The sequence below is a fragment of the Mizuhopecten yessoensis genome, unplaced genomic scaffold (assembly GCF_002113885.1).
Source record: "Mizuhopecten yessoensis strain PY_sf001 unplaced genomic scaffold, ASM211388v2 scaffold10107, whole genome shotgun sequence".
NCBI lineage: Eukaryota > Metazoa > Mollusca > Bivalvia > Pectinida > Pectinidae > Mizuhopecten > Mizuhopecten yessoensis.
Genome location: NW_018408382.1, coordinates 131616 through 144268, shown reverse-complemented (window position 1 = coordinate 144268; position 12653 = coordinate 131616). Strand labels below are relative to the sequence as shown.

Here is a 12653-nt window from a genome sequence, read left to right as displayed (position 1 = left end):
GCAAGCATGGTATTTTTTAAAATAAAAGTAAAATTGCAAGTAAGATTCAAGGAAAGTAGCATATCTGTGTTATTCTTTTCATGACCAGCAATTGCATATATGGTTAAGGGGGTGGGGATCAAAGCTATTTTGAAGTTATGACCCAGAGATTATGAAACAAGAACAGAGTAGAACCTGGTGGCTTTCGATCTTCATCTCTTCATCCTCAGTCCCTATGGGCAGGGCCAGGAGCAGACACTGATGATTAAAAAAAAAATTCAAATGAAGGAGCTGAGGGTTTGGGCCAAAATTTGATCATATTGGTTTGGAGGATTTCTCTGGAATTAAGAGATGGATATCAATTATATTGTTGCGTGGGAACATCCTCAGCAACTTCACATTATCAACCTACCTTCAATCCACAAGCCTGAATCGGCCCTTAGGAACTTAGGCCCTGGCTTTAACATGCTCGTACTGAATCTTGACATCGGTTGTACATAGCAATGTCTATGGCATAATTTAACATGACAATACAATACCTGATGTTAACTTATTTAACAAATCTAAACATATTGGTCGTACTTCTCATCACTAACATTTTATAATGTGTACGATATCTCCATCCAAACCCTTTTTATGCTAACAGGTTTCAGCTGATACAACATCACTAAATTACTTCTCTCCAATCCACTTCATGTATCATATTATTATATATTAATATATACAAATTGATGATGCATAATGCTGTTGACGTGTGTACATTTCTTTCTGTATGTGTATAGGATCTTAAATGAGTTTCCATTTCATATGAGATTTTTCAATTAAACGAGCCTCTGGGTAGCGAAAATGAAAAAATTTGTGACGAGTTTCATAAATTTTATATGAAATGAAAACGAGTGCAAGATTCTTTTTATCACATAATAAAGATTTGTGGCATGTATTCGTGTTAAACGATAATTTTCATGCAACCTTGAAAAGTAAAAAGCCGCCATTTTGACTCCAGTGCGTAATTCTGTGACGTCATGTACGTGTCCTAGGCGTGACGTCAAAATTGAAACAATTGAAACCTACAACCAAGCAAAGGCTGATAGGTCATATTACATGGGTTAATACGCAAAAAATATGATATGGGTATATTCACTGTATAACACAGTACATTATGTGATAAAACTATATTGACAAGAAGTAAGGCTGGAAATCACGGAATTGATCAATCACGTTCATATTCCGTAATCCAATTATTCAAGTTTATTTTCTTAACACGTGTTCTCAATAACAATATCACTATCAGACGTAGCTGTCGATAAAGATTATCAAATGAAGAAAACAAACATGATCTCAATTAACAAGTTCTCTCTATACATTGTACACCAGTAAAATTTACCAGAATCTGCTGCTTCAAGTCAAATTTTCTAAAAATATTTTCTCAATAACAACATAGTCATTGTCCAGCCTATCTGTCTAAAAATCCCACCAAGGGAAGAAAACAAATACATCTTCATGTACAAATTGCCTTTATACACCGTAAGCAAATAAAATTTACTCGAAAAGTAAGAATTTTTTTTGCTAATTTTCAATCATATTAAAAATGATTGATGTGTATCTTGAACTTAATTGTGATTTCATCATTTGGCTGATCACACTGTACTACACTTATTGCCCTCCTGTTCCCCTACTACCAGAGCAAGACATATTACATTATACAAATATAGAACAATAATACAACCATACAGATAATTAGGACTACTCCTAGCAATGTTTGTTGTGATCAGAACACATAAGGTAATAAAGATCTAAAGAGGGATACCAAGACGGACACCTGACAGGAAAGAATTTCATGTGAGGAAGATATACTGTTTTGTCTTCTGGCAATGTAATCCCTTTAAATTCCTTCAACATAGATGCCAATTTTCTTGATCACTTCACCTCAGATAAGGATGTGGTAGATAATAGACATTTAGCTATCTGTTATTACACTCCCATCGATATCCATCACCCATTGTCTCAATAACACATAATTGTAAAACAAAACATTTTTTTTGTACCAAATCCATTAATACAGAGATCTGTTCAGGCAGAATCTTGAACACATTTTTCAGGTAACCTAGTTGTTTCTAGTGAGAGTGGACCTCACGTACAGCATAATTCTGTAGGTCTCACAGCCAATACTCATGTTGGACAATTTTTCCACGGAGACAGTAAGAATTCTCAGTAATTTTCACAAGAGCTGTCTAAATTATAGCTAGGACGAGTCATCTGATCCCGTTTTAGCTGCCATTCTTAAGTGAGGTGGTTTCTGAAGCAGAAAACATAGAAATCCAGATTATACTCTGATCAGACTTCATTTTTATCCATAACATGCATACATTTTAAGTACGGAATATATTGTTTTCCCAATGGTATGGAGTTTGAATAGTAAATAAAGAATTTCCCGATGTTACTGGTATGTAGATTATGTACAGGATATACTGTTTTCCACGTGGTATGAGGTTTAAATACAGAATTCATTGTTTTCCCAATGATATGGAATTTCAGTACACAATTTACTGTTTTCTTGAAAGTATTAACACATGATGAAGCACTGTGTCTGATTCCGGTAACCAATATAAACAACACATACTTGTAAGACCGACATGCTTATGACTTCATGATCTTATTAGTCAAGTTTGTATTTTTTATGTTTGATACACAATGAAATTAATATGGAAACATTATTTTAAATAAAAAACATTTTGTGAAAGCTTACCAGATGGTCTGGTCTGTTGTCCTTCTTGATGTTCTTTTGTTTACTCCTTTTCTTTACCCGTTTTTTTATGTGTCCCTCCTTAGCTTTCTGTAAGTAGAAGAAAAAGATATATATCTGAATCTACCTGTGACCATTTTTCTTAGATTTCTTAGTTCTGTATGTATTTGATACTTTTTCTGTTCAACTGATACAACAAATCATTTAAACTTTCATTTTTGTTTTGTTTCAACAAGCATTAACATGTAACAAAAACATAGAACCTTTATTATTTGATTGTGAGCAATATTTGGGTTAAGAAACAAACGGTTTACCTTCTGTTTTTTGGGGGCTTCCTCTGACACACTTTCTACAGCCGAGTTCTCATCAGTCTCCCATCCTTCACTTTCCTTCACCATATCTTCATCATCTGATTCTTTTTCCTCTTTCTTTTTCTTGCCTTTCTTTTTTGGAGAATCTGGCTTCTTTGTTTTAGCTACCACTGTTTTTGAATCTGCCTTTTTTGTTTTAGCTACTTTTGTTTTTTCATCTGCTTTTTTTGTTTTAGCTACTTTTGTTTTTTTATCTGCCTTTTTTGTTTTGGTATCCTTTACTGTTGTAGAGACTTCTGTTCCTGAACTGAAAATCAATCAATTAAACACAATTTTTACATGGGAGAAAGTTAAAGATATAAACTGTTTTCCTTCAGTTTGTATTACAATAATGCAATACAACTTTGCTGGAGAATTGTGCCGAAATAAACAGTTTGCTTTCCATCAAACTTGCATGAAGTTTTGAAAGCAAAATTAATTGCTGAAATAGTATAAGAAAAACCTTGGTCTTTAAATATGTTATTGATTTTAATAGAACGAAACTTCACACTAGAGAAACTGTTAGCAAGCTCACAAGAATATACCATAACCTGAGGAAAAATAGTCGAAATTCCTTTCTTTCCGCCGTCCACATAAGACAAACTTTTACTGTGTCAAGTTACAAAAACAAATACAACTAGTGATTGAGGAGGAGTTGTGCTTACAAATGTGAATTATAATGTGAAATATTCAGTAGGGCCCAAATAAAAGTACATGTGAATCATGGAATGATAACTATATGTTGACTCATACTATACCGAGACCCAGAGATCCTACAGATATACCCATTGTGTGAGTACTCTGTGTTTGTTTGCATATAAATACAAACAAAATCAAGAAGAGGTTATGCTCACATGAAAATTATGACTTTATTTAAAGCTGACAGTGCAGGTTGAAAAGCTTTCAATTGAGATTTTTTAAAACAAAGTGTTTTTTTCTTCTGGATTTGAGATCTTCCTGAGTACCAATCTCTTCCAGCTGTCGTATCTAAGGAAGTGGCGACATTCTAGAATGTACTTGCTTGGTAACCTGTCAAACCGGTTTTCATTTGTTAAACATGTGCTCAAGGTGACACTACTATTTTACATAAATAGAACACTTTTACGATTTTGATCCAACATATCAGATCAGTTGAATAAAATTGAAATGGAACACATCAAAGATATCATTTATCTAAGAAAAGTGGAAATAATAGTAAAATACGACCAATTAAAAATATGTAAAAAATAATCCCTGCACCCCCCCCCCCCTCTCTCTCTCCCAAAAACCCAAAAGAAACAGCCCTGAAAGATACAAACATGGGAGTGTTGCATTTTGCACCTGCTTAATGCTAGTAAAGCGCCTTCACGATGAAGACTAAGAGTTCATAATAAAGTTTTCGTGTGCGGGTGCAGTTCTAAGCACGTGAAAGACCGATGATATTTGGATGTTTATTTTGGATTCGCTATTTCGAGAAAGTGCCATAAGTAACAACCAGCTTGGCAGTGTTTCAAAGTCTTCAGGTAAGTGCGTTTGATTTTTGATATCGGATGTCGATCAGGGTGCGCCGTGCATTGAATCACAAAACGGTCAGTTGTAGAATGATAACCGATTTGACAGGTAATGCGCTTTTTATACCCAGCAAGACCCATACTCATTACCAAGCAAGGGCAAACAAAAACGTCGGCACTTCCTTAGAAACGATAGTCGTGAGAGATGGGGAGGATCTCAAAACCAGAAAAAAATATACATTTTTTAAAATCCCAATTAAAGCTTTTTAACTCGCACTGTCAGCTTTAATGGAGAAATGATGGAGACACACTTCACAATAATATTTTGGCCAACTTTCAGAATAGCTTGGAAATAACCAAAATTCATTTCCAAGTTTCAGCAAATTTGTTTTAGTAGACTTTGTGCTTAACTTCAAAACACAATTTCAAGGAGACTGCCATAATTGCCATATTGGTTTTAAAATTGGCTCCAAAATATAAACAATTTGCCAGGACCATGTGCTGATAATTCCATTAATTTCGTACAAACTAAGCATGAGTGTAAATTCCTAATAGATTTTTGAAATGGCAGCCATATCAGATTTCAAATAGACCCCAAAATAACAAGATTTGGTATAAAGGACCATGAACTGATCATTTCCATTAATCTTTTCCACTAAGGTTACCAGTAAGCAAAATTGGATTGCTAGTTTGAAATCTAACAAACTGTTATTTGCGCACTAAAGATGGCTTTTCTTAGATATGTGACATTTAGCAAAATCTGAGATGAGCTAGAGTTTCATAAAACAATGATACTGCTATAGATTTACCTTTGTGCTTCTTTTAGTTTCAATATTTGCCTCCGAATTCGCTTCCTTGTTGCTGTAGAAAGGCTTTTGTCTTCAAGTCTCTGAACAAAATAGTTTTGTCGTTCTTCCAAACTCCTCTCTGGGCTCTGTGTAGCATCATCCCCTTCAACCTTGACTTTGGATTTTTTTTTCAATTTTGTTGGCGAGTCATTGTCCATGCTTGCATCTTCTGCTGATCGTTTCTTAGAGCTGGCTGTATCAAAACATTCCCATTAAGGCTATCTTAGAAATATTGGAGCAGGTGAATAAGGTTAGCACAAACATGTATTCAAAATGACATATTTATTAAAAGACTTGCATAATCATCTTAACAATAAACTAGGGTTGTCAACAATTAACCAGTTACTTGGTCAGAAGACTAAACCAGTCCAACATTATATTACCAAGTAAGGAGCCCCATGTTTACCTGGCTTAGACCTACACATTTTCTTTTGAAGAGCAGATGGATACTTTTTAAATCATAAATACAGACAGTACTCAGACTAAACTGTAGGCTTTGAGCTTCATTATTGTACTTGATAGCCGAGATCAACAAAGAGTTGCCGCAAGCACCATACAAATTATACTTTAACGGGGGCCAGAATGCAAATTTGTGAAATGCCAACTTTGAAAAGTAGAAGTCGCTTAGACAGGTTGGACATAAAAACTGTAGACACCTATCTAATGAGTACACACTTGAATGAAACAGTTAAAATTACTGCTTTGACTGATTAACCATAAACTCAGTCCAAAGATTTTTTCGAATAACCAGTTCCTGAACATTTGTCCATTTTGAGAACCCTACAATAAACTATGATACATTTCATCTTCCCTTTCAAATTTGTGGCGTTGATTTGTTCAGTGGATAACACCGAGTTTCATGTACATGTACTAGGGAATTGCAGCATAACTACAGTGAAATATTAAACTTTGAATTGAACGGCCTTCAAACTTTTCTACCTAAAGAAGGTCAGAAATGTTTATCCCCTGCTGTCTACGAGGGCAGTTAAACATGTTATATTACCTGGCGTGCTAGAGGTACTGTTGACAGACTTTTCTAGTGATGGACCACGTAATATTACCTAGTGTTAGAGGTAATGTTGATAGACTTTTCTAGTGATGGACCACGTTATATTACCTGGCGTGCTAGGGGAACTATTGACAGACTTTTCTAGTGATGGACCATGTTATATTACCTGGCGTGCTAGAGGTACTAATGACAGACTTTTCTAGTGATGGACCACGTTATATTACCTGGCGTGCTAGGGGAACTATTGACAGACTTTTCTAGTGATGGACCACGTTATATTACCTGGCGTGCTAGGGGTACTATTGACAGACTTTTCTAGTGATGAACTGTGCATCTTCTTCAGTTTATCAATGAGAGATTTGTTTTCAGGAGACTTGACCGACTTTGTTTTCTTTGTAGCCGTTTTCATGGGACCACTAGAATCTTCCGATTCGCTGCTGTCGGACGACATGTCCATCATCTCCCTTCCAACAGTTGTCGGGGTAGACCGGGATTGCCTTAACACACAAAGCATGCCAACAATTGTAATTACATATGTATAACATACATATACCCTAACCATATACTGGGATATTTTTGCTGTAGTTGAACTTTCGCCTCTTTCGCCCTCCATAAAGAGGGCAAATTTATTGTAACAGTTTCCTGGTATACAGTGTATGTAGAATATAAAAGAAGGAACTATTGGAAATAAATTAAAATATCGGCAATGTAGCTTACGATTAACAGTTAGTATTTAAGATATACATATTTATTACATACTTACTAATAAATACATTTTTTTTGTATATGCGATACGACACAATTGATCCGACCCATATCAGCCCTCGCCGTATCACACCCCAAAAGCCATATCAGCCCCCGCCGTATCACACCCCAAAAGCCGTATCAGCCCCCGCCGTATCACACCCCAAAACCTGTATCAGCCCGCAAAACCCGTTTCACACCCATTTTGGATTTTTTTTGTTTTTCAATATTTAAAAAGAAAAATTGATAATAAGATAGTAGCTTTTATTAGTAAGTATGTAATAAACAGAATAAAACATGCCTTTTTCCATATCACACCCAGTATCAGCCTTCGACCAATATCAGCCCTCAGGCTGATATTGCAGTCTCGGGGTGATACTGGGTATGATATGGAAAAAGACATGTATTATTCTCTATATATGTATCATGTATGAGCTAGTTAAAACCTTAGTGGTGAAATACTTATAAAACACAATATTGATCTTCATATTGTTAATCCTCGAAATCTATATTTTCTGCTTTTGATACACGTATCTTCTCAGCACCCCGTTGAATGTGTCATATAATAAAACATACTTGTTTTTTGTTTTCAATCATGTCAAAAATATCAAATATAGCCTCCTCTCAGTCTGAAGTATAATTATCTGTGCAATTGGATATTATTTGTCATGTATACTTTCCAAAGCATACTTTTTTTTAATCGTATTGAACTAAGCTTATTCAAGCTGTAGTTCTTAATTTCTATCGGTTCTAAAATTTTAATACTGAAAAATTATCTCGGTGATCATTTCCTTCTGTAACAAATGTTAACTTACTGTTGCCCTTTCAGCTCAGCGATCTTCTTCCTGATATTTTTACGAGTTACTTGTGAAGACGCGAGTTTCAGTCTTTGTTCCAGAGTTACTATGCTGTGTTTGGAACGGTCAGGGGTACCAGAATCTTCTGACATTTTGACCTTTGGTTTTTTCGTTACTGTTTGAACATCATCATCATCATCATCTGATTCATCAGAGGAACTCTCTTCCTTTGGTCTCTTTTTAGGCTTTGATTTCTCTGTTTTCTTTGCTTCTGTTGTGTCATCTGATTCCAGTTGTTTCTCCTTTTTTTCCATTATTTTCTTCTCTATATAACATAATAGATTTACGTTTTAAAACTGTTAATTCTCATATCAAATTTAAATACAATAATAACTAATGCATGTAAATTTAAGTTTTGAAAGTCCTATAATTAACAAATGTTTTAAAAGTCCTATAATTAACAAATTATTACACAGATTTAGGTTTTGTTATTATCAAAGTTCATGAATTTTGTTCCATGTTTCCTGACAGTTGGCTTTCTTCGTGGGCCCAAACACTGACTACTGACTACCTCATTTGCGTTTATAGTTAAAGCTGAGAATTAGAATTCAAGAGAAGAACAGTGATACCTAAACGTGAATGTATTGACATCAGTAAAATCTGAAGATTTACTAAAGATGCAGGAGCAAATGAGATTCCATCTTAGTGAATTTAGTTTGGAACCTCTGCGTTTGATATCTGGTAATTAAACAAAGGCATGAATATTGTCACTTTATGATGTCAGCGACAAATAGTTAATCACTGATATATCTTTTCAGCTGTGACACTAGAAACTTTATCTAAATCTGAGCTAGAACAATGGTAAAACTAATATGTTTGATTTATGTGTACCTTTTTTTCTTTTTTTCTTCTCAGTTGCTCCATCTCCTTTGGCGTTGGTTCCCTCGACATCGTCTCCATTCACTAGTTTAGATACAGTTTTACCCTCCTTTGCTTTTACTTTATTTTTCTTCTCAACTTTTGTGTGACTGTTGTTTTTTCTATTTTGGTTTTCAGTAGACTTGCTCCCCTCTGTTCTAAACAATAAATTTCGGTAGATACCATAAAAAAAATGTAAACATAACTGTATAAATAATAGGCTTCTGACTGAAATTAAACAAATTTGCTTGAAGTAGAATATTTCAACTTGGTTGGTCCGAAATGTTCCTGATTTGATTCCTCGAATGCTTCTTTATAAAATTTCTTTTTCTGATAAGATAGTGTCATTTTTCTGCATTGTAGAAATAATATAACAGGTATATAACATTTTTGTCCGATTCATGAATATTCAAATGGGTAAGATATTTTCAAAGTTTTAAGTGTTGAGGTAATTTTGTTCGGTATGCATGCTAGGTAAATTATAGAGATAACTGTATTTGGTGTGTCATTAATTATAGCATCAACAATTAACACAATTTTTCAGTTGAAGTGAGACAACTAATTTTGAGTGTGAATTGAAATTGTGTGTTGTGAGTTTCCTTGTGTATGTATCACAGCCTACATAAGAAACTATATAAACAGTAATAGCTACTGCAAAGTACAGACAATATCATTTGTCAGAACATTTTCTAAGCAACATTTAAACACTAATACTACAGTTTTATATTGTAGCTATGTGCTTACTTTTGTTACGTTGTGTAATTATTTAAGATCGTGCACACATTAACATGGTCCCAGTTTAATACCTACTGTTTGCTTAAAAGAGCATTAAGTTTCTGCTTTAGCCTCTTCTTTGCCTTGTCTGATATGGTACCATCCTTGAGTTTTTCTTGTATACTCTCTGCTGTGTGCTTTTTAATTGGAGACTGGCTGGGGGACTTCTTTCCAACAAGCGCAGCTTTACTTTCCTCTTCCTCCTCCTCCTCCTCACTGTTGTCAGCAGCTGTAGACGACTTACTCTTCTTCATACCTGTAAATTTCATCTCCGTTTCTGAAATCACAAAAAGATCATATCACTTTCATGAAATCATAATAAAAGTAAGATATTCTGTGACATTGTATGAAGCTTTAACCCTTTCACCACTGGAGACCAAAATGGACTCATCCAGATCAATGCTTGGAAGAATTTTACATATGGGTGAAAGGGTTAAGCTACTGCAAAGCAACACGTATGAATCCCTAATCACTAATATTTTCTTTTCCATAGACTTTATCAGAACATCAGTAAATGCTGATGTGATCCTGCTCTTTTGATGGCAATCTTGTCAATATTTTTAATGTGTGATGCAGACTACCATTCTACAATGTAACAATTTCAGAAGGGAAACAAAAGAAGAGATAAACAAATGTGACCTCAATAGATGGGTCACATGATAATGAAACGTTGTTTCATGTGACCTTAACAAAGAGGTGGCACCAGATGCTGCACCATCATGTAAGCTTATAGCCCGAGTTTCCTCTGGCCCTCACACCAGAGCGCACTGCTATATAAAAATGTGGAATTCTCTGACACCGCTTGGTAGAGAGTTATGAGGTGCTAATAACAAAAATCTACTATGTCACAACACATACCTCACATATATCAATAAATGGATTATTTATTGATATATATATCTTCAGACTTCTTTTTATATATCTTCTTGTTTGAACCGCATCTTTTTGTTGATTAGTCACTCCCCGATACCAAACGGTGTCGGGAGAATTCCACATTTTCATAAAGCAGTGCGCTCTGGCCCCACACCAGACATCTAAGCCAAAATGTCTAAGTCTGGTGTTAGGGCCAGAGGAAACTCTGGCTAATAAGCTTACAAGTACTCTGTGACATGTGAGCTAAATACAGGAACTCCGCTATAGATTTTAAAACTGAAGTAGATTGAAAATCTACCGTAGAGCGAAAATTTAAAGGTAACAATGACCACTTCAAATGGTGTCTCACAAAACACACGAAATGCTCATGCCAAGAGTTTTAACATTTACAAGCATACCCTTTTTCTCATCATCTTTAATATGTTTAGACTTTTTCAGTTTTTTCTTCAGTTTTTCCTCCACAAATGATGCCACACTGCTGATGTTCTTTGCGGACTTTGTTTCTTTAGAGGGCGAGGAAAATTGTTTGCTTCCATTGATTAATTTCTGCTTTACAACTGGAGGTTCTGTTTTTTCAACTTTTGCCTTTTTCTTGTTCTTCTTCCTGTAGAGTAAAAAGGAAATACAATATATTTATACGTGTTTCATGAAGGCAAAAAAAACCCAAAGAACACAACTATCAAGACTAGTCTTTAGCATCACAGATAATAGAATAAGATAACTTGATAGAGAAGCAAAATAGTTGAAAGGGAAAACCCTGAAAGGTTCAAGAAGTTACAGAGTATTTATGCAAAACAGATTAAAGCAGAATCTATGAAAGGAGAAAAAAATGAGTCAGACCTCAACTGTTTAAAATGTACTGTAACAGGCAGCGCATGTGAAAAGCAGATTATAATACATAGTCATTATTGGAGGCCACATTTCTGAGCTTTGATCTTTTGCTCATTACATTGTTCACACCACAAGTTTTGAAGTGCTTTCTGAGTGAGTTGGCATTCATGGGCATGGTGAATGCCAACTGGACAAAGACAAAGGCAAATTCAATGAAGTGCAATAGAACTTCATGTTGGATTTGCCTCGTCGTTGTTCATATTGCCCATGAGAACATGCCAACTGACAAGCTCACATCCAAATGTTAATTATATAGGCATACAGTATAATATGTGGTTCTGGGTTGTTTGGCCCGAAATCCTGTTTGCCCTAAAACAAAAATATTAGGGCGAAACATTGTTTGTATTTTCTTTCGATTTTAGTAGTTTTAAGTCACAATTTTTTTGTTTAGTCTTCCATATCATTAAAATCAATTTCATAAAACAATGTGTTTGTCTTGTTTTTAAGCGAGTGTGACAAACGGCAGCTGTGAAAAGCTAACTCCGCTCTCACCACATACTTTACATGAAATATGCGCATGTCTAACACCAATGTCATCGATAACTTTAGTTGATATATTTAAATATTAATCATTAGTTATATTAGTGTATAAATAAATATATTTTTTAGGGCGAAACAACCTAGGGCGAATGGGATGTAGGCATAGGTGTTTGAAGTTCTGACTGTGAATTGAGATAAAAATCATATAAAAAAATTAGGGTATTACTACATAAAAAAAGAAGTTCTTTTTTTTTATATAGTAATACCCTTATTTTTTCTATATGATTTTTATCTCAATTCACAGTCAGAACTTCAAACACCTATGATGTAGGTCGAAACAGCCCGTTACCATATATGTACAATAGCACTGAATATATGTGGTATGACAGTCAATCCCCAGTGCAGAATAAAAAAGCTTATTTTGCTTTGCGGGTACTACTGTTTAACGTTTTATATGCTTATATTAACGTCAGGCAAAAACACGTGTAACCCCCCCCCCCCCCCCAAAAAAAAGCATCATATCCCCATGCTACAGTTTCGTGTTTTTACGTATTCGCGTCATGTTTATAAATCGTTGGTTGCGAATGTAGACTTATACTTTTTAGATGGTGTGTCATCAGGGTCTGCGTCGAAGCTTTCATCGGAAAACCACGAGGCTACCAGTGATTTTGATGCTTCGTCTACCTCGAGTTCCATGTTGACATATATTTCAGAAGCACGTTGTGGTAGCTTCCAGAACATGCGCAGATGACAGACT

General features: G+C 35.0%; 1 protein-coding gene across 1 annotated transcript; it reads right to left on the bottom strand.

Moving 5' to 3' along the window:
• Window positions 1-1076: 1076 nt before the first annotated feature.
• On the bottom strand, window positions 1077-12651 carry LOC110459543 (DNA ligase 1-like). Its single transcript, XM_021511860.1, has 10 exons — window positions 12495-12651; window positions 10924-11129; window positions 9689-9929; window positions 8852-9036; window positions 7979-8285; window positions 6702-6916; window positions 5372-5603; window positions 3037-3340; window positions 2726-2812; window positions 1077-2275 (listed from the first exon to the last, which is right to left on the bottom strand). Exons 1-10 carry the CDS (start codon window positions 12635-12637, stop codon window positions 2222-2224), a joined length of 1974 nt encoding a protein of 657 aa, XP_021367535.1. The 5' UTR covers window positions 12638-12651; the 3' UTR covers window positions 1077-2221.
• Between the last annotated feature and the right edge of the window lie 2 nt (window positions 12652-12653).